Source organism: Sycon ciliatum, chromosome 11 (assembly GCF_964019385.1).
Source record: "Sycon ciliatum chromosome 11, ocSycCili1.1, whole genome shotgun sequence".
NCBI classification, from domain to species: domain Eukaryota; kingdom Metazoa; phylum Porifera; class Calcarea; order Leucosolenida; family Sycettidae; genus Sycon; species Sycon ciliatum.
The window spans coordinates 28,110,307-28,137,004 of record NC_088653.1 but is presented as its reverse complement, the minus strand read 5'-3'; the positions used below and the strand labels follow the sequence as shown (position 1 = coordinate 28,137,004).

Here is a 26,698-nt window from a genome sequence, read left to right as displayed (position 1 = left end):
TTGTCACAATCAGGTCGAAGTGCAGGTTACTTACAAAAGCTCCAAGTTAGTGTTGTTTTGAAAGATATCTGGTGGCAATACTATTAGCCTGGAATTGCCATGTATGCTTCTGCACAAACATACCATAACAAAGAGGCAAATTAATTTCTTTTGGAATTAATTTACAAGACGACGCTGCTGACATGCAAATATAAACCATACCATGCAAATAATGTGGAACAACTTGAGTTGTAATAATGTGGAACAACTTGAGTTGTCATAATGTGGAACAACTTGAGTTGTAATAATGTGGAACAACTTGAGTTGTAATAATGTGGAACAACTTGAGTTGTAATAATGTGGAACAACTTGAGTTGTCATAATGTGGAACAACTTGAGTTGTAATAATGTGGAACAACTTGAGTTGTAATAATGTGGAACAACTTGAGTTGTAATAATGTGGAACAACTTGAGTTGTAATAATGTGGAACAACTTGAGTTGTCATAATGTGGAACAACTCGAGTTGTAATAATGTGGAACAACTTGAGTTGTCATAATGTGGAACAACTTGAGTTGTAATAATGTGGAACAACTTGAGTTGTAATAATGTGGAACAACTTGAGTTGTAATAATGTGGAACAACTTGAGTTGTAATAATGTGGAACAACTTGAGTTGTAATAATGTGGAACAACTTAATAAACACAGCTCGCATCTTCCCTGAACCTGTTAGACAGGAGCAGAGTCGACGCATCTGTCAACAGTGTCAAGCCAAGTTAGTCTATCTCCTGCAGCTTGGAGAGCGCTCTCCACGGAGAGATCCGCTGCCTTCAGGTCGTGCCGAATCGTATCTATCCACCGCAATGGCGGACGCCCACGGGTTTTTTTGTTTATGTCGTTTGTGTTGATTGATAGCTCCAGTGCTTGGAACGAGGCGGATTCCGGACCCTCTCGCACCACATGGCCAAACCACAGCAGCCTGCGTTGCCGACATGTGGCACTAACTGGAGATTGTTTTGTTTCTGTGTATAAGTTGTTATTGGTGATGCGTTGCGGGTAGACAATCTGCAGCAGTACGCGTAGCTTCCTCCGTTGCCATTTGTCCAGTTTGTCGTTCAGCAATTTGGACAGAGTCCACAATCCGCAATTGTATAGAAGGATCGGCATTATGAGGCAGTTAAACATACACAGTCGGGATTGAAAGGAATGCCGTCTCCAAGAAATCGAACCAAACGCCCTGTTTGCTTTTGAGATTCTCATGTCCACGTCTTCTGCAGAGCCCAATAGAGAACCCAGGAGTTTGATTGATCTCCATTCGTTGCTGTTTCTTGTAACATCAACATATTCAGTTTTCTGTGTATTGAGCTTGAGGTTGTCTTCGTTAAATATAGGTTCACACTCAGCAACAAGAGCCTTCGCCTCATCGTCATTTCGGTTATGCAGAGTAGTATCGTCAGTGTACTGCGTTGTTGGAGCAGGCATTGGTGAGTGAATTGTGCATCTTTCCCTGATCTTGCGCATTGTGCCTTCTGCATATGTTATGAACATAATAGGGGACATCGGGTCTCCCTGGACCACTCCGATGTTAGTTGGGAAAGGGGGACTCAGGGAGCCACTCAGCTTGATCCTGGCTGTCGTGTTGGAAAGTAGAGACTTGATGGTTGTTGTGCTGATGGAACAACTTGAGTTGTAATAATGTGGAACAACTTGAGTTGTCATAATGTGGAACAACTTGAGTTGTAATAATGTGGAACAACTTGAGTTGTAATAATGTGGAACAACTTGAGTTGTAATGATGTGGAACAACTTGAGTTGTAATAATGTGGAACAACTTGAGTTGTAATAATGTGGAACAACTTGAGTTGTAATAATGTGGAACAACTTGAGTTGTAATAATGTGGAACAACTTGAGTTGTAATAATGTGGAACAACTTGAGTTGTAATAATGTGGAACAACTTGAGTTGTAATAATGTGGAACAACTTGAGTTGTAATAATGTGGAACAACTGGAGTTGTAATAATGTGGAACAACTTGAGTTGTATTCCTGTACCTCTGATTTTCATGATTGCGCAATCGCCTTGCAGAAATTAAGTATTCCTATATCAAAGAAACAATCGATAACACTGCACTAGACTGGCGAACGGCACTGGCGTTCCACAACTAACTTCAAATCAGCTCTAGCACATATTGGATGCGCACACCAACAGCCTTCCAACTTGGAAGGTTCTAAGTACTTCCTCTGTTAACACCATATCCCTCACACACTCATACTCAGCCCAAGCCAACAAGGAATTGTTTTGGAAATAGTATGCTGCTTCGAGTAACTGGTCTTGCAATACAAAACCTCAAAGAGCTGGAAAGAATGCCAGGCCACTGGCAGCAACTGGCTTGCGAGGAGCCGCAATAAACAAGGCAAAGCAATGCAATTGGCAACAACTGGTTCGTGAAGAGCCGCAACTAGCGAAGCAAATGACCAGTTAGGAACGGTAGAGCTAAATGTTCCCTAGTACCATTAGCAAGGGGATAAGATGGGAGAGATGGAGGGTGAAAATTTGATGCTGGCACAAGTTAAAAGTCACCACTAATTAGACTTTGAAGTGAAACCAACGGCAAGAAAGAAAGAGAAAGTTCAAAGGAAGCAGTTGAGCGACGTCAGGCGCTGGCAGTGTGAGTGCAGTGAGCAAAAGTTCCAAGGAAGCAGTTTCGCGATGTCAAGCTAAGCGCGCCCAAATCTGTGCTCTGGCAGTGTGAGTGCAGTGCGCAAAGCACTGACGCAGCGGTGCTTGGCAAATGCAAACATGGCATTGTGATCAGTGGATGCTAACACACACTAACTACATTACTGCGACATAATACAAAAATTCGTAACATTTTTCCAACTGTGTTTTTTGCAACAACCTACTCATAGAACAGCGCCAAAGGCTGTCATCGGCAACCCACATTCATGTCGATGTAAGTTTGGTTGATCCCGAACAGATTCTTCACGGAAGCCATGCGCGTGAAGACATTTCCGACAGGACCTCAAGAGTCAAATGAAAAAAACTAACACTTACTTGCTCGAAACTGACACAGTTTTCGTTTTTGTTGTTGAATTCTTTATTCTCATGATGGTACCATCACCAATAAGAGATAAATTTATGAGAAGGTGAGATTGTGGGTTATGCAGTTGGAATGTAGTTTACATCAATCTTAATTTTACAATTATGGGAGAGGGTGAGCGCTGCAGGAGCAGATTGAGTTAATCAGCAGTGGGCAAGAAGGCTGAGCTTCACTTTGCGTCGAGAGAACATTGCCGGCCATTTGAGCCGATGGAGCGGTGTCGGATGATTCAGAGGGGTGTATAGGGGAAGACAGAGGCAGATTCTAGATTCCCTCAAGGGCTGTGATTGAGAGGGGGGTGACAGCAATGCATGCATATTCAATTATAGGCAGGATATATGTTTTGTAAATGAGAGAGAGCGATTTAGTGTGTAGAGTTGATTTAAGCCTAAAGAGAATATTACAAAAATGTACGGCTTTCTTCAGCACAAAGTCAAGGTGGGCTGACCATCTTAGGTCGTGCTGAAAGATGATGCCGAGGTAGCGATGTTGCAGGACATTTATGAGATGTGCATTGTTGAGCTCGATGCGTGGGAGATAGCGAAGGAGGCGATTTCCGTTGTAGAAGGTGAGGACTACCGTTTATGAAGTGTTGATTAGGAGGTGCCAGCGCTCCAACCATCCAGCGGCGGCTGACACGCTGCTCTGCAGTTGCAGTTCGCAGTGTGCGGCAGAGCCGCTGGAGCAGACGAGGGCTGTGTCGTCAGCAAACTGGCTGCACCTGGTGCTGGCGTTCACGCAAGCGGCAGGCAGGTCGATGGTGTACACCAGAAACAGCAGTAGTCCCAGGACTTCAGAGCCCTGAAGCACTCCAGCCGGGATGGGGAGGAAGGCTGATGCTGTGCCCTCAACTCGCACTCGCTGCCTACGCCCAATCAGATACTCCGAGAACCATCGCAGTGCTGCTTCCTGGACACCGCAGTGCTTGAGTTGGGCCTTCAGGCCCTAACACCATACTCGGTCAAAGGCTTTGCTCAGGTCAAAAAAGCAAGCTGCAATACTTTCCGAGTCACGAGCCTCCGAAATTTCATGCACCAGTCGAGCAATTTGCAGCTCCGTGCCGTCTTTCTCTCTGAATCTGGATTGGTTAAAGGTAAGTGCGGTGAGATGTGTTTGTAGAGGGGAGAGTGAGCAATTTTTCTTGTATTTTTGAGGTTATTCTGAGCAGAGAGATGGGCCGGTAATTTGTTGGCTGGGAGAGGTCTCCTAACTTGGTGTTGTGAACCCTCTGGTTCTCTTTAAATATGTATCAGGAGCGAACGACCACATGGCACGAGGCCAACTATTTATTCTCAACAGTATATTTTGACTTCTATTGAATCTAAAAAACAAACTCTAAAACCATCAGGTAGTTATAGCGTGAAATGACAGCGTATATCAGAAAAGCATACACATACAACATACAACTACAGCGCACATAGCAAATTGCACATAGCGCATGTAGCGTACACTACGTCGTAATCATCAGCGGTACGGCGGAGTCGAGATACAACTGCATTGAAACGAACACAATGTCACAAGCGAGAAGGCCTTTCACTCTCGAGAACTTGTGGTTTCATAACATTCTCCCCACCAAAGGGCTTCTCACCACCGTACAACAACTCACAAGTCAAACGCGATCTGGGACTCTGACTTCACACCCAGAATGAGTCATCCGCTGCTGAGGGGGTGGCTAAGATGGAATATCACTACTGCTCACCACTTCGGCCAACACGATTTCTCCAAGCTTTCCGCTATGGGCTGTCACACATGACACGATCACAGGCTTACTGCTTCGACCAGGGGCAGACACTGGACCAGACAACACACAACCAATCTCTGTGTTCCACACAGTCTCGAAGTTGACATCTTCCTTGCGCTTCAACTTCTTCATAGGTACTGCAGCCAATACAGTTCTATTTCACGGTGGGCGGGTTATTTGTTCACAATGTGTTTTCCTTCGTACCCTCCATTTCCTTGTCCTTATCGTTCCTCACTGTGGACGACCGTAACGTGGGTTATTTGATGTCGATGCGTTTTCCTTCGCACCGTCCTGGTTGCCGACTCAAGCAGCTCCTTCGGAGGTCGTTATTTGATGTCGATGCATTCTCCTTCGCACCGTTCTGGTTGCCGAATCAAGCAGCTCCCTCGGAGGTCGTTATTTGATGTCGATGCATTTTCCTTCGCACCGTTATTGTTGCCGACTCAAGAAGCTCCCTCGGAGGTCGTTATTTGATGTCGATGCATTCTCCTTCGCACCGTCCTGGTTGCCGACTCAAGCAGCTCCCTCGGAGGTCGTTATTTGATGTCGATGCCTTCTCCTTCGCACCGTCCTGGTTGCCGACTCAAGCAGCTCCCTCGGAGGTCGTTCCTTGATGTCGATGCATTCTCCTTCGCACTGTCCTTTTCGTCGGACTCAAGCAGCTCTCTCAGAGGTTACACACTGTCCCAGGTACAAACTGCGAGCAATGGCGCAGCCCCTCCTTGGTCACTCGGTCACGCGTGCACGGTGCAAGCTGCCTCCCGACGTCGTAGACAAAGTAATGGTTATTTTGTTCTCGATGCGTTTTCCTTCGCACCGGAGTTCCTGCAAGTTCCTCGTCTCCCTGACCACATCGAATTCCGTTGGCGATAATTCTCTCTACAATGATCCATAGTTCCTGTGCCATGCTCGCTTTGTATCCTGGCGTGATCGCCAAAAGTTGTGAACCCTCTGGGTCCCATTAAAAAGTATCAGGAACAAACGACCACACGGCACGAGGCCAACTATTTATTCTCAACAGTATATTTTGACTTCCATTGAATCTAAAAGACAAACACTAAAACCATCAAGTAGTTATAGCGTGAAAATGACAGTGTATCTCAGAAAAGCATACGCATACAACATACAAGTACAGCTCACACAGCAAATCGCACATAGCGCATGTAGCGTACACCACATCGTACACATCAGCGGTACGGCGGAGTCGAGATACAACTGCATTGAAATGAACACAATGTCACAAGCGAGAAGGCCTTTCACTCTCGAGAACTTGTGGTTTCATAACACTTGGGGATTGGGGAGATCGTGGCATCTTTCCAGTCTTGGGGAATTTCTCCGGTTGGAAAGGACAAGTTCAGGAGGGCAGCCAGGGATTCTGAAAATTCTGGTGCTGCTTCTTTGAGGAGACGGGTGGGTAGAAGGTCCGAACCAGGGCTTTTGTGTGTGTTGTGACCTTGAAGAAGCTTCTGGACTTCTTCTGTCGATATTGTGATGGTGGTCAGGTTGCAGGTTATGTCAGGCGTTGTGTAAATGGTGAGCAGTTGCTGACAGATTGCTGACTATGGGAAACGAAAAACTCATTCAGGACAGAGGCTTTGTCTGAGGCAGTAGTCACAGTGACAGTGGGGGTGATGAGATTTGGGATGGTGCGCACAACGGCTCCGCAGGTCAGTGGATGACAGCCGCTCGGACCACTGACGAGGCTTGGAGATGCTGAGAACAGTCCGGATGCATTGATGATGGAATTTATCCAAACTTCTGATATCCCGTTGGAGTGGGGTCCAATACTCTCCGCCATACAGTAATATTGATGAAACACAGGCCATGTACAGGTGTCGTTTACTAGAGAGGGACGGAGACCTGTCAGTGAATACATTCCGGAGGGCTCCAAAGGCCTTTGAGGCTTCGGCAACATGGCACTTGATGTTGGATGAAGAACGACTGTCAGGGGTTACTACAGATCCTAGGTGAGTGAACTTCGGCACGGCTTCGATAGTGCCAAGGGGGAGAACGATGTCAGCCGAGTCTTCAGCAGAGACCCCATGGCCCGCCGTCATGATCTTAGTCTTGGCAATGCTCACAGTCAGCCCAAATTCTCGGGCAACACTACAGAAGAGCTCCACCCCAAACTCAGCATCACTAGTCTACGGCATCATCAGCATACTCCAGGTCACTAGCAGACAGTGACTCGCCAGCCGTGCGCGATGATGAGCGGGGGTAGAGTTGGCCATCGATGGTAAACTGGATGCTGACAGAGTGACTACGACCTCCATCCTTTAGCCGGGCACGCCATGGCTCAACAACCGCCCCGAAGTACAGGTTGAAGAGAACTGGTGCCATGACACATCCTTGTCGAAGACTGTAAACCACAGGGAACTCATCATAGGTGGAGTTGCCAACCCGGACCTAGGCACAGGTAGAGGTGTGGAAAGCCTTAATCAGGGCCACTAGCTGTTGCGGGACCCCAAGTCGGCCCAAGGCCACCCAGAGAGCAGCGTGTGGTACAGAATCGTACACCTTTTTCAAGTCCACAAACACACTTTCGTGCACCAGCACATCTTCTCCAGGCGTCAGGGGCCCAGCCTCCCCGCCCATCCGACTTGCCACACACAACAGCGCAACTGAACTAAAAGTTCTACATATTATCTTGACAAGACGAAGACGGACAGACAAAAAGACCGGACACGACGAGGTAAAACTGATAACTAAAGAAAAGGGCAAACATTGCGGCAGCATATAATGAGCATGCGCGCAAAATAATGTTGCACGCGCGACAATGACGTAAGTGTTCCATGGTGTGGACATGTACAGAAGACTGCACATGCAACCAAAACAATGCAACAAAGTCAAGACTAAACCACTACGAAATAAAACTAAGAACAACATAAATAAGCCATGAAAAGTCTTTCACTCTAGACCCGTTGCGCAACATACTCCCCGCCAAAGACCTTTTCAAGGCTTAAGGAGGCTACAAACTGTACCATAATCTATACGCTGCGCGCATAGATAATCTAAACTCACAAATGGCAAAAAAACAAAAACAAATGAACGATCAATGGGCCAAAAGAAAATACAAACGGAATTCAGCTTCCGAACTGTCACCAGGCTAGGCACCAGCAAATCAAGGCAATAAACTACAGTCAACATCCGACCCATTGCCAGGCCAGGCGCAAACAAATAACCTACAGAGCCAACAGTACATCCGACCTATCACCAGGCCAGGCACCAACACATCGAATACAGATCAAACAAATCGAGCAAATCAAAACTACAAACCTGTACAACAAATCAAAGCGGGAGCACCTTCTAAACTCCTTCGCACTCATGGTGGGTTATTTGTTCACGATGCGTTTTCCTTCGCACCCTCCATGTCCATCTTCTTGTCGTCGAGAACAGCGCCCCGCAGGGTTCCTCCACTGTGGAGGACCGTACCGTGGGTTATTTGATTCCGATGCGTTTTCCTTCGCACCGTCCTTGTCGTCGGATTCAAGCAGCTCCCTCGGAGGTCACACAATCCAAGGTACAAACTGCGGACAACGGCGCAGCTCCCTCGTTGGTCACTCGTCCACTCGTGCACGGTGCAAACTGCCTCCCAACGACGTAGACATACGAATGGTTATTTGATTTCGATGCGTTTTCCTTCGCACCATCCTTGTCGTCGGACTCAAGCAACTCCCTCGGAGGTCACACAATCCAAGGTACAAACTGCAGACAACGGCGCAGCTCCCTCGTTGGTCACTCGTCCACGCATGCACGGTGCAAACTGCCTCCCAACGACGTAGACGTACTAATGGTTATTTGTTCTCGATGCGTTTTCCTTCGCACCGGAGTTCCTGGAAGTTCCTCGTCTTCCTGACAATCCTGGCGTGGTCGCCAATTTCGTGCACCAGGACATCTCCAGGCCTCAGGGGCCCAGCCTCCCCGCCCATCCGACTCGCCACACACAACAGCGCAACTGAACTAAAAGTTCTACATAATATCTTGTCAAGACGAAGACGGACAGACAAGAAGACCGGACACGACGAGGTAAAACTGATAACTAAAGAAAAGGGCAAACATTGCGGCAGCATATAATGAGCATGCGCGCAAAATAATGTTGCACGCGCGACAATGACGTAAGTGTTCCATGGTGTAGACATGTACAGAAGACTGCACATGCAACCAAAACAATGCAACAAAGTCAAGCCTAAACCACTACGAAATAAAACTACGAACAACATAAATAAGCCATGAAAAGTCTATCACTCTAGACCCGTTGCGCAACACACACAGAAGATCTGCTCACGATGTTCGTATGCTTTCTCGATTAGCTGGCGGAGTGAGAAGATGGCATCAACACAGCCCCTGCCTGGCCGAAAGGCGCACTGGGAGCGCACACTCGCAGTGTTGCACTGCGCGCCTCCCAAAGGCTGGGTTTCCTACGAAAGGCAGCACCCATCCTGGACGACCATGGTCGAGTGACGGTCTACAAGGGATTCGTGCGACCCCTACTTGAATATGCCCCACTGGCCTGGTCGAGCACAGCCGCAACTAACATGGCCCAGCTGGACAAGGTTCAGCAACGTGCCCTGCATTTCCTGGGACCTGGAACCATCCTCCAAAGTCTCCAGCTTCGTCGGATGGTGGCAGCCCTGTCATACTTGTTCAAGCTGCACTACATTCCAGGGCCTCCCCAGGTAAAGGCCATGCTGCCACCAACCAAGCCCCCTGCCGTAGCTAGCATGTGCACACGGCAAAAACGTCAGACGCACCATGCCTTTCAGCTGAAGTGGACACCCCCTCGCACAGCCCCTGACTACCTCCTGCGATTCTTCCCCTTCTTCGCCATCACACCCTGGAACAACCTGCCTGCGGACCTCCTGCTTCACGAGCCTCATTCAAGACGCCTCCAAACCTTCAAGGTCAACGTATGTAAGGATCTAATCCGAAAGAGATGGATGTGGTCCACACAGTACCTGTGACGATGATATTGAGATTTGAGACCCATTTAGTGTTTACCTCTACTACTACTTGCTTATTATGATTATTGTTCTCTTTCTTCATTTTCCCTTCTGGTTTAGTCATTACACGTATTTATATTATTTGGTGCAATACTAGCGCCCCTTTCTCGCACCAAATTATTATTTTTGCTACCTGACCATGCAACTCCCCCCTTTTTTCGATGCCAGGTTGCAACGCTAACGCCGAGACCCCTGGTCGGTCGAGTTGCTCCCTGTACATCGGCACGTCGTCCCTACATCCCCTGTGTCTTGTCTTGTGTTTGTCTCCACATGTCTCTTTGTAGGGCTGTGTTCCCAATAAAAAATAAATAAAAAATAAAAAACTGGGACTCTGGGAGTTCCGATTCAGCCAACAATTGCAGGCGATCTTGAATCATGCAGCCACACACCTTGCCAACAACATCAAGAAGGTACCCCGCCAATTATCACATTTGGACAGGTCACCCTTCTTGGGAACAGAAACAACTCGGCATCGCACCATTACTGCGGACCAGTGGCCGTCGTCCCAACATGTTGGACGAGATCCAGCAATGCATCCAGGGAATCATGGCCACCTGCTTTCACAAGCTCGGGGACTAGACACGAGGAACCTCCAGCTTTGCCATTTGCAAGGCGTCTGATGGCGACGATAAAGTCTTCCATTGTTGGTGTGACTGCCAGAGACTCGTCAGGCGCAAGTTCGAGAAGTGAGTGTACCAGCAGTCTTCCTGCCCCTCCAAGGACGTGCAAACTATGCCCTCAGCATTACGAACGGATGTATTGTGACGGATCGGAGTCCTGAATAGCACCGTTGAATGTCTCGGATGGCGGACCAAAGGTGCTTACCACTAAATTTGCCACGCTCTACAGTGCTAGCTCTCTGCTCCAACCATGCACTCTTCGCTGCACCACCTGCGGTACGACATCTACTTCGGACATCGAGGAAGCGGCGGTGGTCTGCTGGTAGCTCTGATTGACGCCACTGTTGATGGAGGCGTGTACGCTCAGCAAAAAGAGGTTGGAGGGTGTCTACTGCTGCTAGGAACCAGTCAGGTTGTTGTCGAACGGGTTTGCCCAGGTATGCCTCAGTGCTGGAAGTCAAGGCAGATTTGTATGCCGACCATTTGGCATCAACGGTATCAACTGGCCCAGACGATTGCAGATGGTGCTGCACACCGGTGGCGAATTGGAGCCGAGTAGCCTGCACTGCATCTGATTGTTCGTCGGTCATACCAGGGCGGGTCATGAGAGCGTGGATATTAAGGCATGAACGCCGTGCTACTCCGGCGCAAAATTTGACGGTGTACGACAGACAGAACGATAAGCATACAAGATTGTGGTCGATACTACACTCCGCACTACGGATAACACGGCAGTATTGGCAGGCTAGCAGGTCTTGCCGCCTGACAATGGCATAATCGATTCAGTGCCACTTCTTCGACTGTGGATGCTGCCATGTATACTTGTGGATACGCTTCTTGGAAAACCTGGTGTTGCACACAGTGAGGCTGTTGCATGTCAAGAACGGGAGCAGTTCCAGTCCAGCGTCGTTCGTTTCCCCTATTCCATTATCTCCACAAGTCCCATACCATGGATCAGCACTCTGGATGAGACCAACATGTGCATTGAAGTCGCCAAGGATAATCAATTGTTGACTTGCTGGCACTGAGTTTATGCTCGCTTGCAGAGATGCAAAAAATCATTTTTGGACTCCCTACTTGATCTGAAAGTTGGAGCGTAGCATGAAATCACATTGATGCGGGTGTTCTTGTTTCCGTGGTGGACGAACTTCAACTTGCATTGTGCAATTCTCGACGATACCGCCATCCATCGGTTTCCTCCTGCCGAGAAAGCGCTCCGTGCACGGCCTTTCAGGACGATGCAGACTGCTTCTCCGCGTTTGAAATGTTCAGATCGTACGGGACGTCAAGGCGACAACATGATTGAATGACGGTGTATCTCGCTGCAGGCTGGGGCATTCTCAAAGGTCAAGCCGAATTGGTAGCTGTCCAATGGAATCAATGGCATCCGGGACAAAATCACTGATCACGTTTAAGACACCGTCAAAATGCTCCCGCCAACGCGTACCTGTTGCCTCTGGTGTCTCGCACACAACACCCTGCGCATTCTTGATAGCAGCTGTCTTGCGGGGCTGGAAATCATCAAGTGCAGTCTGGATCCTCTTGAAGCACTCCTAGCCTCCCTTAGATGTTAGACTAAAGCGCTCGCAGTCCCGAGCCTGCTTTCTCAGCCAGTCCTGCTTTGCTTGATGAACGATACGGCCAGCTGAACTTCGGGCCTTCTTATGCAGCTTCTGATCGCTTGCCCTGTTGGTCGACATCCAGGCTCGGTAGCAATCATCTCGTTCACGGAGGGCAGCCTCAATCTTCGGTCGATTGTCCAGGAACCAGTCTGGTTGTTTGCTCTGCTCTCTGCCAAGGCATTTCTGAGCGACGTCCGCCACCGTAGTTTTCAACGCAGCCCAGCATCCGTCCACAGATAGCTTATCTGGCCAGTTCTGAATCACGGCAGCATCAAGAATAATAGAATATATTATGCTCGCACTTCATCATTGGAGGGAGCCGTTAGGGCTGCGGAAGCGATGGGTTTGTTAGCTGGTTTACTTTGCCTGCGGAAGCTGGGCACTGCCGCCAAGCGGTATCTCATGGCAAGGAACTTATGGTCCAGGGATCGATTTATCCGGGTTCGCATCGCAGTTTGCGAATCAAAATTCACTGGCTTCGATTCGCTTTTTGTTTTTATTGCCCAATACTGCGATGCACTGGCCATGCATACCGGTGTGTACAAAGACCATCCTGTACTGTTTGTGTGCAGTTTGCATGCGACTGCTGTACACCACTGCTGACTAGGGAGTGGTATTTTACTACTCCAACCAACTGGCCTGTCCTGCTCAGTCCGCGCGCGGGTCGCGGATCGCGATCTGTTTGATTTTGGACACTGCACTAGCCACTACTACAGCACTGGTCATACATGACTGCAGTCTTTCGAAATTTTGTACACGGCGGCGACTTTCCCTGAAGTTCTCCTTTCTTCTTTCACTGTCAAGCTCAATTCAGTTTGTTTCTGTTCGACAAGACACAGTTGAAGTAGATGGTTCTTAGTCTCATGTAGCCAACACGTCAGTGAACCCGATCACTGTCCAGAAGTGGGGAAAAGAACTGGACGCGCCAGGAGTGTCAATTCGTTTCGATGTAGAAAAGCGAAAATTCTGTGCGCTTTGAACGAAGTGTCACGATCGTTTGAGCGCCTTTCCCGAGGTTTCTTTGTCGAAGGAATCAGTGGAACTGCCCTGTTGAAGGACATTGTGTTGTGAAGAACTCTAAGTCCGATGGCCGCTGAACATGTAACAAGCCCAAGCGAAAACGCTGACGTAAAATATGCAGGTCAATCTTTCGTTTGGAAAAGCAAATAGCAACTGCAGCAATTGTCCTCTTCTGTACAAAATCCTGGTATTTTACAGATAAACATGTAAACTTCGATTAAGGAAAACTGCTAATCAACACTGGGAGTTGCTAGTCAATTGTAAAACTGTGTAGCAGTGACTGCTATCCAAAATAATCAAAGTAAATCGAACCCTGTGGTCGGTATCACACTCCGCGGAGCGGAGATCTTGACAATCCAGACATTGACGCTGACACACACACACACACACACACACACACACACACAATTCAACATCCTGTCCTGTCCTGCCAGCCCACTGCCGTAAATGTTACGTGGTGCCATTGCGGGAGGAGGGAGAATAGCAAACTCGCCGGTGCCCCGTCAGGTCCCTGGACTGCCTAAATCCCTGGGAGCAGTTCCTTTGGCTCCTAACGATGGATCAAACATTCCAGGATCCAACGCGGACCAGGCAACGCTTTCTCCTCTCTCTTCGTGCTTGGACAGGTTTCTTGAAATGTGGATCAGGGTCTCTGCCCACTCGTAGGTTTGCCAATCCGCCACGAGTGGGAGATTCAGGCGCCAGAAAAAGCGTTGCCATCGTGCACACACACACAAACACACAGATGCACACATACACACACATACACACACACACACATACACACACATACAATGGTATAGATCTGATTCGGAAAATTTATTTTCATTGCCATCAGGTTCGACTTCATTTTCTCTATGCTGCGCAGATGAGTCCACAAAAGACGAAACAGTTCTGTCCGCAGATTGAGTTTACAAACCTATACATTAGGAGTGAAAGTTGGCACTGAGATACCGAGTTTGAGTAGCTTGTACTCTGATTTTCTCTGATCGGATTTTCGAGTATTCGAGTATTCTTCATGGCTAAACAATTGCACACCAGGGGCCTTTAAAATCACAAAATTGAACCAATACGCAGTCATTTCCCTCGGGTATATTGATTGGAGGGTCATTACGCCCTCTCTACTTAATTGAAATGTTCACCACACCGTCTGCACATCAACGTCTACTGCTGGCTGCCCTGAAACTGTGGATTGCTGTGGTAAATGCATGTACCATGGATGAACGGGTACTCTGATCTATTTTTGAAAAATCCGAGCCAGTACTCGAATATTCGGCATAGTTGTTTCACCCCCAATTTACACATACACACATGTACACACAAAAACCTACCATGTATATGCACACTGCAAGAGAAGCGCGCACATCTGCAAATGCGTTGGATGAGCACCAACAGATGTTCTCTTATAGCAGCAATAAAAGACAAGAACCGAATGATCTACACATACATCTCTCTCTCTGTCTTTCTCTATCTCTCACTCCCTTACTCTTTCCCTTCCTCTTTCTCTATATCTCTCTCTATCTCTCTCACTCTCTCTCTCTCTCTCTCTCTCTCTCTTTCTCTCACTCTACCATTCTTTTTTTATCTTTCAATCCTATGATTGCGGTTGCCCACTTACAGTTTCCCTAATTGCGTCAGGTCACCAAATATCCAAGCAGGTAGGCTTGCAAGGTTATTTTGACTCACAGCTCCAAAGAGAAAGAAAATACAAAAAAGGTATAAGGGAGAGAAGTGCTTAGAGGTTATGATGTAGGCCAAGTTTGGGATCAAAATGTGATTTTGCCAAGTTTTCGACATTAACTTACGGAAGGTTGTTGAAGCGTATGTGGCGATCATACACTCATGAATATGACGTCAGAAATAAAATGGCTGTCAGAGGCTCGTGGTCTGTCAGTAGCACAAACGTTCGTCTGAACTGATGCGTGTGAAACTTACGGACACCCCAGACGATAGATAAGGCCTCGATAGATAAGGCCTCCTTATCTATTGGGGCATACCGCTTCTCGGTCTCGGTAAGCGAACATGACGCGAAGGCGATAGGCCGTTCCATACCGTCCGGCTGAACAAGTGAGAGCACAGTTCCCAGGACGTCTGGTGAGGCGTCAGTACCCAACTGTACCGGTAAGTTGGGGGTCAAAATGCATGAGTAGCTGATCCGAGGCGATAGCTGCCTTCATGGTCTTGAATGCTGCTGCACTGTCAGCTGTCCAATGCCAAGACTGACCCTTTCGGAGCATGTGGCTAACAGGGTGCAGAGTCGTGGTGTCTCAGTCCCGGTAGCAAAGCAAAAAGGTATAATGCAGGTTCTCTGTGTGTGCTTTTCTGCCACAAGGTTGGATTCGGCTAGAGCATTGCCGCTGGGGAGCTCGAAATTAGATTACTTCCCATGTGACTTTTAACAGATAACTTCATTCAAGACCACTTGTTGGCGCTTGAGGACATGTTGAAGCAAACTATGGTGGTGGTCTACCCCAAATTTCAGAATGTAGTCTCGCTGCTGCCTCGCTGCTACTGGCCCATAGAGATGGCCTTCACAATGGCCGGTGATAGGACAGGTTGAGTTGATTAATTCGTTGGAGGGAGTCAGCAAGTCGCCAGTCGAAAGTTGGACGGCTAATCATTACTAGGTAACTTGGATCTGTGTACGCGAACATAGTTGGTTTGGCTGCGCTGTTTTGTTGTTGTTTTTATATTTTTTTAATTTTTTTTTACTATGTTCACATAACCAGCTCGAAAAGAATAAGGAAAGACTAGAGACGTTGTGAGCAGCAATGACCCATCGTTCTTGGACCTCGATTCTAGGTGTTTTTATGATGGCGCAATGCCGTCGCTGTAGGGCTGCATGGCGGAGAGATGTCGAACTATTATAATGCATGTAAAGTGAAGTTCATGTCCCGACCGGTTTCGCTGTCTGTAGCTCATCAGGGGACGCTTTAAAGAAAGCCGTGGACTAAAAATTAATAAAATGTGAGTAGGGATATATAGTGGGTTTTTAGGTTGGTTTTGGTTCGGCAGAGGTGTAGAATATAGTAGCGTGTTTCTCGTTAATATTTGGGCCATATCTAGGGAATGGAGTTGGTTGGTTGGTTGGTTGGATTTATTTAAAGTCGTACAACAAACAGGCATATCTGCCTCCTTATATAAAGACGACTTCTGGCAGCAAAACATTTAAAAAGAAAAAAAGAAAAGATAAGATCAAGAATGTATAGACTGAGCATACAGCTAACTGGAGACTGAGCATACAGCTAACCTCGGCATGTATCAGAAGTGTTTCTAAACTGCCATCGTGTGTAACTGAAGTCCACCTAGGGATAAAAGGAGCCAACCTTGAGCGAAATCGGATTTTTGACCGTGTCGGGTAATAATCGGTCGTTACACACATTGACTCTTAAAACAACTTTCAAGAACGCTTCAGCATTTCGTCACAATCAGGTCAAAGTGCAGGTTACTTACATTTCTTTCAAGTCAGTGTTGCTTCTAAAGATACCTGCTGACAAATTTGTCAGCTTGTTGTCATAGATGTGTCTGTAAGGACATATATCACAATAAAACAGCAAATTGAATGGAATTGGAATTCATTTACAGCATCGTTAGATGCTACAGACATGAAAATATAAACTGTGCCGTGCAAATAAGGTGGAACAAAGTTATATTGCTGTACCTCCGAGATTCATGCTTGCGCCATCATCAGGCTGAAAATTGCTTTCACAAGCAGCAGTGGTTCCTTAGATATACACATGCGGATGCACACACACGCACACACACACACACACACACACACACACACACACACACACACACACACACACACACACACACACACACACACACACACACACACACACACAAGAAAAGAACACAATTGTAACTCTACTACTACTACTACTACTACTACTACTACTGCTACTGCTACTGCTACTGCTACCGCTACCGCTACCGCTACCGCTACCGCTACCGCTACCGCTACCGCTACCGCTACCGCTACCACTAACATCAAATCTCGGGCGTCGGGCGCGGGTTGGCTTAAACCATCTGACTGGGCCCAGACAGAAACGCATGGCAACGAGAGTGTGATCACTGCCGCATTCGGCGGAGCGGATAACCTGGGTGTCGATGCAGCGCCGTCTCTCCCACTGGGGTATTACAATACAGTCAATACAATGGACTCTTTTTGATCTTGGGTGTTGCCATATTCCTAGAAGACTTGACTTCTTACAAAACCAGGTGTTACACAGCCATCCTTCATGCAAAGCCAGAAAACTAAGAAGTTCCTCGCCGTATGAATTTACAGCACCCACTCCATGAGGACCGCGGATCCTACACCAATCATCGTCCCTCTGTCCAGAACGTTGAAGTCCCCGAGCAGGATGCATTTTTCGTCAAGTGGATTTTTACTCATTACGTTCTGCAGCGAGTTGAAAAACTCATCCTTTGACTAGCGCGTACTGCTGAAAGTTGCATAGGCTGTGATGATCGTGAGCCACTCTGGGGAACCGTCTGTCAAGGTAAACTTCAGGCGAATTGCCATCACTCATTCCGAGCAATTACTGATCTGGCATCCCCCGTCGCGCCACGATTTCAAAGCTCATCCGCGCAGTACGAATACGACACCCTCACCTCGCCAACACGACTGGCCCTCAGCTGGAACAGGCCGTCCTGACGTTATTACTTCGGCTCCCTCCACTCGACATATCTTGCATCCAAACCAGTGAGTTTCCGGTACTGCCAGAACGTCCATGTCCAGGCGGGCAAGGTGACGAACAATACGAACAATTTTTCGCTCGTCAGAAACATTTCCTAGACATACACACACACACACGCACACACACACACACCTGGCCTGGTGTACAGCTGCCAAATGCTTGGCCACGCCGCCCCCGAGACAGGTGAGAGTAGAAGAGAGAGTTCGAGAGAAGTAGGCACCGCCACTAGGAAGCCGCTCCGCCACGACGCCGTCCACGATTGCAATTGTGTCGCCGAAAGCCAGGAGCAGATTTAAAACAGCGATCACAGGTAGAGCAGTGCTGGTTGTAGCACGGATGGCTGGTGATTGGTATGCGCTGGGGTGTGGGCGGTGATGCCGGGGCGGGTGTTGTGCACTTGTGCACATCAAGTCCACCGGCACTTCGGAACCACCGAAGGCAGGCATGGCATTGACGTGCGCCCGGCTGTTCCGCTACAGGCAGCTGGCGAGCAGCAGAACATTTGTGTCGTCCGAGTCCAGATTTACTCTTGAATGTCCGTTTACGCACCAGGCAAGCACACACACACACACACACACACACACACACACACACACACACACACACACACACACACACACACACAATTTACCATCGCAAGAGAAGCACGCAAATCTCCAATTTTCAGATATTCTCAAAGTAACGATAGCGGACAAGATCTGAATGACACACATAAACATCTCCCTAGCTCACTCTCTCTCTCTCTCTCCCTGAATGAGGCACGTAAACATCTCCCTCTTTTCTCTCTCTCTGTCTCTCTCCCTCTCTCCCTCTCCTCTCTCTCTCTCTCTCTCTCTCTCTCTCTCTCTCTCTCTCTCTCTCTCTCTCTCTCTCTCTCTCTCTCTCTCTCTCTCTCTCTCTCTCTCTCTCTCTCTCTCTCTCTCTCTCTCTCTCTCTCTCTCTCTCTCTCTCTCTCTCTCTCTCTCTCTCTCTCTCTCTCTCTCTCTGAATGACACACGTAAACATCTCCCTCTCTCGCTCTCCCTTCCTCTCTCTCTCTGTCTCTATCTCTCTCTCTCTCCCTATCACTATCTCTCTCTCTCTCTCCCTCTCTTTCTTTCTCTCTCTCTCTCTCTCTCTCTCTCTCTCTCTCTCTCTCTCTCTCTCTCTCTCTCTCTCTCTCTCTCTCTACAATTTCTAGAATCAGACTCGAAGATTCATTATTGTAAGGAAAATATTTCTCTCTCGTCTCGATGGAGAAAACTATAAGAACAAAGCAGTTAAGCATATGGCCAGCAAATCAAGGTACGAGCAATGCCATGGCAGATCACCAGCAACGTAGCCAGAGTACGGCGAAACGAGATAGTGCGAGAAACAAAAAGGTACAACGACAAAACTGTAAACTCAGGTTACTGCAAGAGACTCGTTGGTGATAATCAAGAATGGAGAAAAGAAGATCAGAAGAGAGGTGGAGAGAGAGAGAGAGAGAGAGAGAGAGAGAGAGAGAGAGAGAGAGAGAGTGAGAGAGAGAGAGGGAGCTATAGAACGAGGCTGTCTGGTGATCGTGTGCAATATCTCACACTCTCTCTAGCCAGTGCAGGCTATCGTAATAAAACGACTCATCCGTGTTCCATTCCCGTGCATGGTACATGCATGGTGCGCCGGCACAATGACAGCTGTCGCAAATCACACTGAGTATTACACGTGTTTGTTGGTGATTCCTGGTTAGCTGCTAGCTTTTCCCTACTCGAAGATGTTGCCGCCGCGTAATCTGGGGTTTGTGTTCGTCCTGGCGAAAACCGTGTTTTGATCCGTTGAGGATGACGAGAGATACAGTGCGACATTTCGAAGAAGACGAAGAACTACATATCTGCGTGGAAAAAAGCCTCTGTACTGTGCAGTATGCATGCTTCAATGCACGAAGCACGGGGTCCGCGGAACAACTTCGTTCAAAAATCATTGTGCCACACGGGTTGTATGATTTGTGTGCGATCATGGCCTTTCTTCTTGACAAATATAACTGAAGTTTTCCAATCTTCAAATCGCAATACCGTCCTTGTCATGACTCCAAATCAGCTGAAACTTTGCAGAAGGAATGAAAATGCCATGCTGAATCGATTGGTACCATTTTCGAAGGGTTTCATTGAAAATAAAATTTAGCCTGCACTGGCTACTCTCTCTATCTCTATCTCTCTCTCTCTCTCTCTCTCTCTCTCTCGCTCAACCGTTTTCTTTTTCTTTTCTATCTCGTCATTGCGCTGACTCATTAGTTAAACTGCAGATCTATAAATGTTTTGTGCACTTACAGTTTCTGTAATCCTCGTACGCCATCAAATATCCCATCAGGCAGGCTTTCAATTTGATTTCCAGGCAAAATTCTAAAGAGAAGTAACATACAAAAAAAAGAGTTGAGGATTATGAAGAGAAGCGGTGGGAGATTATGATGTTGGCCAAGTTCGGAATCGAAAATCTGATTTGTGTTATAAAAAAACAAGTGTCGGATCCATTTGGACTCGCATTAGAGATTTAGTTGTGGTTTCTCGTAAGAAGCAGTTGACTTACAGAGTTTAACTATCGTGAACACTTGTCTCCTGGTCATGTGTCAGTGTCAGAGAAGTACTTACGTATACTACTTGTCGTAAGGTAAAGACAAAGTAGTAAAGTTGTGGAGAAGACGATAAATAGATTATAAACCTCACAATTGGTCTATACAGGGTGTATGTAGACGGTGTAGACAACCGAGGTATAATATTACCTGAAGCCGAGTGAATATGGGCGAATATTCACTAGTATACAAACCGAGGCGAAGCCGAGGTTTGTATAACTAGTGAATATTCGCCCATATTCACGAGGCTGAAGGTAATATTAGACTTATACCTCTCCATATTCACCCTCTCGTCCCTAAAACCCAACAAACGAGTCCTGTTGGTCATACATGTACATGTACGCAGAACTAACGTAAGTCGTTGTTGCTTCACTGAGCCTTCAGACCGACTGGCGTGTTCTTGCCTGAATCGGAGGGTGGCGTGTTCAGAATCTTGTTCAATCGATTGTGTACACATGGTACACGTACTCGTGCATGTGGCATGGGAGGTGACTACCTTGGAGAACACGCTCGTGCCAATCACCATGGAGAACACGCTCGTGCAGCTTTGTGGCGGGAGCCAATCATTAGAGAGGTTTCGTTTCACGCGAAGATTTGACCAATCAGAGAGAGGTTTCGTTTCACGCGAAGATTTGACCAATCAGAGAGAGGTTTCGTTTTACGCGAAGATTTGACCAATCCGCGATCATCGCGCCAATTCGGGAGTCGGTTTATAACAGCGAGCCAAGCGGTTCTACCCTCACTTCTTTTCTTTTTAGGCAGCGCTACGGAGCTGTTGTGTGCCCTAGGAAAATTCTACCTAACGTCCTTGAACAGGGCTGTTCTGAGTACAAACGAAATTCCTGGCTTGCCGCTTGATCCGCAATCATCGGGCCATTGACATGTTGAGCGTCCAGAACCTTGTTTGCTCGCTGGAAACGCTCCGTCTGTGAAGACGCTCACTGTCAGCACCTGGTCACATGCGGATCCAGCGGCAATGGCAAGCAAGGAATTTCGTTTGTACTCAGAAAAATTCCTGTCTACGGAAGTTAGCGTAGACATTTTCAAGGGGACTCGACAGCTCCGGTGCGCTGACTAAAGAGGAATCAAGCGCAGCACCGAGTACTGCTCTCTTTACAGTACAATGTAAGTATCGAAAAGTGGTGAATATAAGCGGTGAATATGAGGTAAGTGATGAATATAAGCGGTGAATATTCAGCATTATCACTCTTCTATATCGACCTCCACTAATTCTCGTTATCCTTGACTGGTCCTATATTACCCATATAGCCGTAATATCGACCGCTTGTATCGACCACTTAGGCATTGTAATCTTTCGACTTTGGAGGGTCTTAGAAATTTTCTCTCCACTTCAAAAAGAAAATTGAAAGAATGAAGACAAAGGAAGAGAACAAGCAGGATTTGAACCCACAACAGTATGAATCTCAAGCAACCCCTTATACCACCCAGCCACTGTGCTGCAGATGCTGAACTCTGTTGTTCTTACAGTCTTGTACCCAAAATAGGCAACATCCTATGTACACTATAGTACAAATGCTCTACTAAAAGGTTAAAATAGCTCCTAACGGTTCAAATTTTGGGGTTATGGCAAAGGAATCGTGATAAATAGGATATTGACCTCGACTTTGGTCTATATGGGAAATATAGACCTCGCCTTGGTCAATATCCTATACTTATACCTCACTCCATATACACTTACAGTCTTAGGCATGCTCTCCCTTAGTGGTGTATATATCTCCATATACACCGCTAAGGGAAATTAGCAATAGTTGTCGCCGAGGAACAAGCCATTAGGAGGCCACACACGGTGAAAGATGGAGAGGTATAAATACCAAAGGGACCTCGTTTACATCGAGATAATTATATACACCAGTTATAAAAACCTCGACTTCGCCTCGGTTTTCATACTGGTGCATATAATATTATCTCTATATACACTCGGTTCCTTGTTATAATATAATATATACATATTCACCACTTATGTAGATGGCCAATTGTATTAGGGTGAATATGGAGTGAGGTATATTCGACCTATAATCTATACATAATATCAAAAACTATTCTTTCTAGACCAAAGAGTGGTATATTTGATAAAATTTAATAACGATAGAAATATTTACGATACTCCTCCAGACGTTTCGTTGTTCTGAACAACATCGTCAGTGGATAAAGAATTCTTCATCCATTCTTCCATGAAAGGAGCCAACTTTGAGCGAAATCGGATTTTTGACCATGTCGGGTAATAATCGGTCGTTACACACATTGACTCTTTTAAAACAACTTTCAAGAACGCTTTAGCTTTTTGTCACAATCAGGTCAAAGTGCAGGTTACTTACATTTCTTTCAAGTCAGTGTTGCTCCTAAAGATATCTGCTGACAAATGTGTAAGCTTGTTGTGAGTGATGTATCTGTAAGGACATATATCACAATAAAACAGCAAATTGAATGGAACTGGAATTCATTTACAGCATCGTTAGATGCTACAGACATGAAAACATAAACTGTGCCGTGCAAATAAGGTGGAACAAAGTTGTATTGCTGTACCTCGGAGATTCATGCTTGCGCCATCATCAGGCTATAAATTGATTAAGAAGGACCAAGTGACTACAAGCTATGCTACAGTGTCCACCAACACCACCAGCTACTTGACAATCAGATCATGCGATAGCATTGCATGACACTGACCGATGATACTGACGTTTTTGAAACTAACTGGCTGTCAGCTGTCAGCTGTCGCGCTGGAAACGGGGTGTCTCTGTAAGTTTGTATCCCTGGTGATGTTTGTGCCTTGACAGCACTATATAAGTGGTGCTCTTCAGGCACAATCTTCCTCAGCCTACTCAAGCTCAACTGATGAGGGGTGAATTCCCCGAAACACTGTGTATTGAGCAGGGAGTGGTGCTTTCTTGCAGGTTTGCCGAGTCAAAGGTTCGATGGACTTCTCGTGTTCTCTGGATGGCAGTCGTGAGTCAGTCAAGTGTCAAGTCGTCGGCGGAATAGCGCGAGCTCCAGTGTCGGAGCAAACCCATTCCTAAACGAAATCATCGCTGAAGTCGCAACCTCTACTTCGTACTGTTGTGCCCAGCACGGGCATGCGACTAGGTGGTTTGGAGGTGACAGCAAAGTGAATGACCGAGGGTCCTCTACGTCTGTTCTCACCGTCCAGGAGCGATCACTGACTCACGCTGCTATCTGGTGTTTATCGCGCTGGAAACGGAGTGTCTCTGTAAGTTTGTATCCCTGGTGATGTTTGTGCCTGGACAGCACTAGATAAGGGGTGCTCTTCAGGCACAATCTTCCTCAGCCTACTCAAGCTCAACAGATGAGAGGTGAATTCCCCGAAACACTGTGTATTGAGCAGAAAGTGGTGCTTTCTTGCAGGTCTTACGTCGATGACTCGACGCTTGCCCACACCGCCCACCACACACGTCACCATAGGGTCTATCGCATCGCAACAGCCGAGCAGACGCTCAGCCTCGGCACGCACACTCCCGATTCGCATAGCGAGACCGCCGTTTCGTAGGGGCACAGATAGTAGCTGACGAAGCGCACCGTCAGGCCTGAACGTGTGGCCAGTCAGCGCCGGCAGCAGATCGTCATTGATGGCCTGGTCCAGAGGTGAGTACACGGCTGGGTTGGCAGGGACCACACGCAGTAAAAAGGTCCACCGGGATTGCAGAGACGCAACAAAAAGGCAATAAGCCGCCTGCGGTTGCATCACAGCCAAGCCAGCAAGGCGCTTCACCAACCGACACATGCCGCCGCAACCCGATCCAATACAAAGTCATTCTGAAACTGTTGGCTGCCAATGGCTCCACCCAGATACTGCATACCATAAGTCTGGATTCTGACGCCCGTGCCAGCGAAAGCCTCCTGTGCCTCAGCCAGAAGATGCGGTTGGACAAGCAGCACAGTTTTCTTGGCATTGGGGTAGTACCCGTACTGAGGGCCGGCCTCCCCAATGGCAGACCAATTACGACGCAGTGGTTGTATCTTGTCGGCAGCCGCATCATCATCTGCGTACCAGATTTGAGCTGTTGACTCCGATGCTGAACCAAGCTGTGCAGCAAGAGGAACGGTAGCCAATGCGTAAAACGCCATTGCCAGAGGGTCCCCCTGGCAAGTTCCCTCGCGCGAATACAATACCTCTCCGCCATCGAGGTAAAGTGGTATATCGGCCTGGTATGTATTTACAAACACTCGACCAGCTGCAGGGCAAACCTTTGGTATGTTGTTGATTGCGGCTGCACGGTTCAACGCATTAAACGCATTTGAAGCGTCAGCGAGGAGAATGGCAGTGTCCTCATCTCGCTCGTACAAGCCAGTGAGGGCTTGGACAGCAACCTCACAGGCGGAGGGGACGCCAACACACAGCTGCCGTGGGACAGTGACGGCCGCAACGTCACGCTCGATCACGGCCATGATCACCTTCCCGACCACTCTCCGGAAAACCTCACCGATCGCTATCGGTCTTACGCCAGGTTGTCAAGCGGTATTAGTCGACCGGCGAGGAAAGCTCGGAGATGAAATGGGTCAATCTCCTCCACGCACAAACACCTGGCCATGTGAGCAAGGTATGTGCAGAGTGCCTTCGACGCCGCACCGTACATGGATGCCATCCGCCGCCAAGCCTCCGAATCCAGTGCCGAAGGGCTAGCAGCGCACTTCATCGCCATGATGGTAGCTCGTACCTTTGTTGATGTTATGGCCTCATAAAGCACGTTATCCGGTGGAGGCGGACCGTCAGGCAGCAGAATGCTTGGCTCAGGGGGAACAGGATCCAGATCCTTTGCCCTCAACGTCTCAAGCACAGTTTGTCCATCCACAATAGATGAAAGAGATAAGACACCACCACCACCACCCTCCTCTACGTAGTGGGCAGCCGTGCCAAGTCGATCACCATAGACCAGCTTAGCGAACTGGACGTCATCTAATCCACCACCCGCAGAGCCACCAGAATGACGCATCGGCAAATGCGCCTGGATGCATAGAGACTCCCGCAGCAGGGCTGATAAATTGCCAGCTGACCACAAAGAAAGCCGCTTTCGTAGAAACTTCCTGTGGTCAGCGGCGGCTGAGGTGTTGAACGGCCTCTGCAGCAGAAGGTGGCACGCAACCACTACGGCAGACCACGCAAACGCCCGAGCCCCTGATCCATCTGTGAAAAGGCCGATCAAGCTGGAAAGTTCCTTGACAAAGTCCTCACCTTCAGCGCCGAAGGGGACGATATATAAATTCCTTTTCCAAGACACAGCCTCACTGTAGGCCGACTACTGCTGCTGCTGCTGCTGCTGCTGCTGCTGCTGCGCTGCTGCTGCTGCTGCTGCTGCTGCTGCTGCTGCTACCATCACTACTGCTACTGCTACTGCCGCTGCCGCTGCCGCTGCCGCTGCCGCTGCCGCTGCCGCTGCCGCTGCCGCTGCCGCTGCCGCTGCCGCTGCCGCTGCCACTGCCACTGCCACTGCACTCCACCGCAAAACCGCTATGACCAGCACCCATGAGCCTTCGGCGGTACGAGTGCCGTGACCCCCGCAGACAAGCAATTTGCCAGCGAATCAAGCATACACTGATCCGGGCACGAAGCTGGCGCATGATCAGTGAGTATTGAAGATCACGGTTCCTCCCACTGATTTGAGCTGCTAACGACTTCAGGAATATTGACGCCTCCGGCGCACACTGCCCATTGGCGGCGAAAACCAACGGCGTGAACGAACCGCGGTCGACGTTGTTGATCCGGCTTGAGTACTGGCGCTCCTACTGCCTCTCGTTGTCAGACAACTGGCTTGCTACCCCCGAACGCGACAGCAAAGACGGCCTTGGGTGGGTAACCAGAACATCAAAGAAGGCGTTTTGCTGTCGCGTCCAGAAACCGCGAGCCCGTATGTCTGCACGAGCGGCATCAGCTCTAATACCCGAGACCGTCTCACCATCGAGAGGCAGCAGAACAGGCTCCAACTCGACATCATAGTAGCACGCACGTACGCACGCACGCAACCCCCCCCCCCCCCACACGCACACACACCTTTGAACTTGAACTTTGACGCCCTATCTCCAGTGGAGATTATAGGCTACTGAGTTGGGCAATGCTTGAGGTGACGCTTCAAATCGCAACTTCTCCTAAACGGTCCTTCGGTGCTGGGAGCGGATTGGTTTGGCCCTGTGTCGTGGCCCAGTTTTGTTGTGCTACAATGTAAGCTGTTGGTTGGTTTGGGTTTTTCTGTTTTGCTGTGGTTCCTTTTGCTGTTGTGCATGTGGAACGTGGTTTATTATTTTGTGGAATGTCATCAAGGGGGCAGGTGTTATGAAAATATTGATGTGTTGTTTTCCTGT

The 26,698-nt window shown here is 48.1% G+C and overlaps 1 protein-coding gene across 2 annotated transcripts in view; it reads right to left on the bottom strand.

Annotated features, from left to right (window-relative positions):
- LOC135827325 (uncharacterized) overlaps positions 1-26,698 on the bottom strand; it is a 347,133-nt gene that overhangs the window by 216,646 nt on the left and 103,789 nt on the right. For both annotated transcript variants that reach the window (XM_065339846.1, XM_065339847.1), the window contains exons 12-15: positions 22,705-22,776; positions 20,070-20,141; positions 16,535-16,606; positions 35-109 (exon numbers count right to left, since the gene is read on the bottom strand). In XM_065339846.1, coding sequence (XP_065195918.1) covers positions 35-109; positions 16,535-16,606; positions 20,070-20,141; positions 22,705-22,776 — 291 coding nt within the window. The remainder of the gene's footprint in view (positions 1-34; positions 110-16,534; positions 16,607-20,069; positions 20,142-22,704; positions 22,777-26,698) is intronic.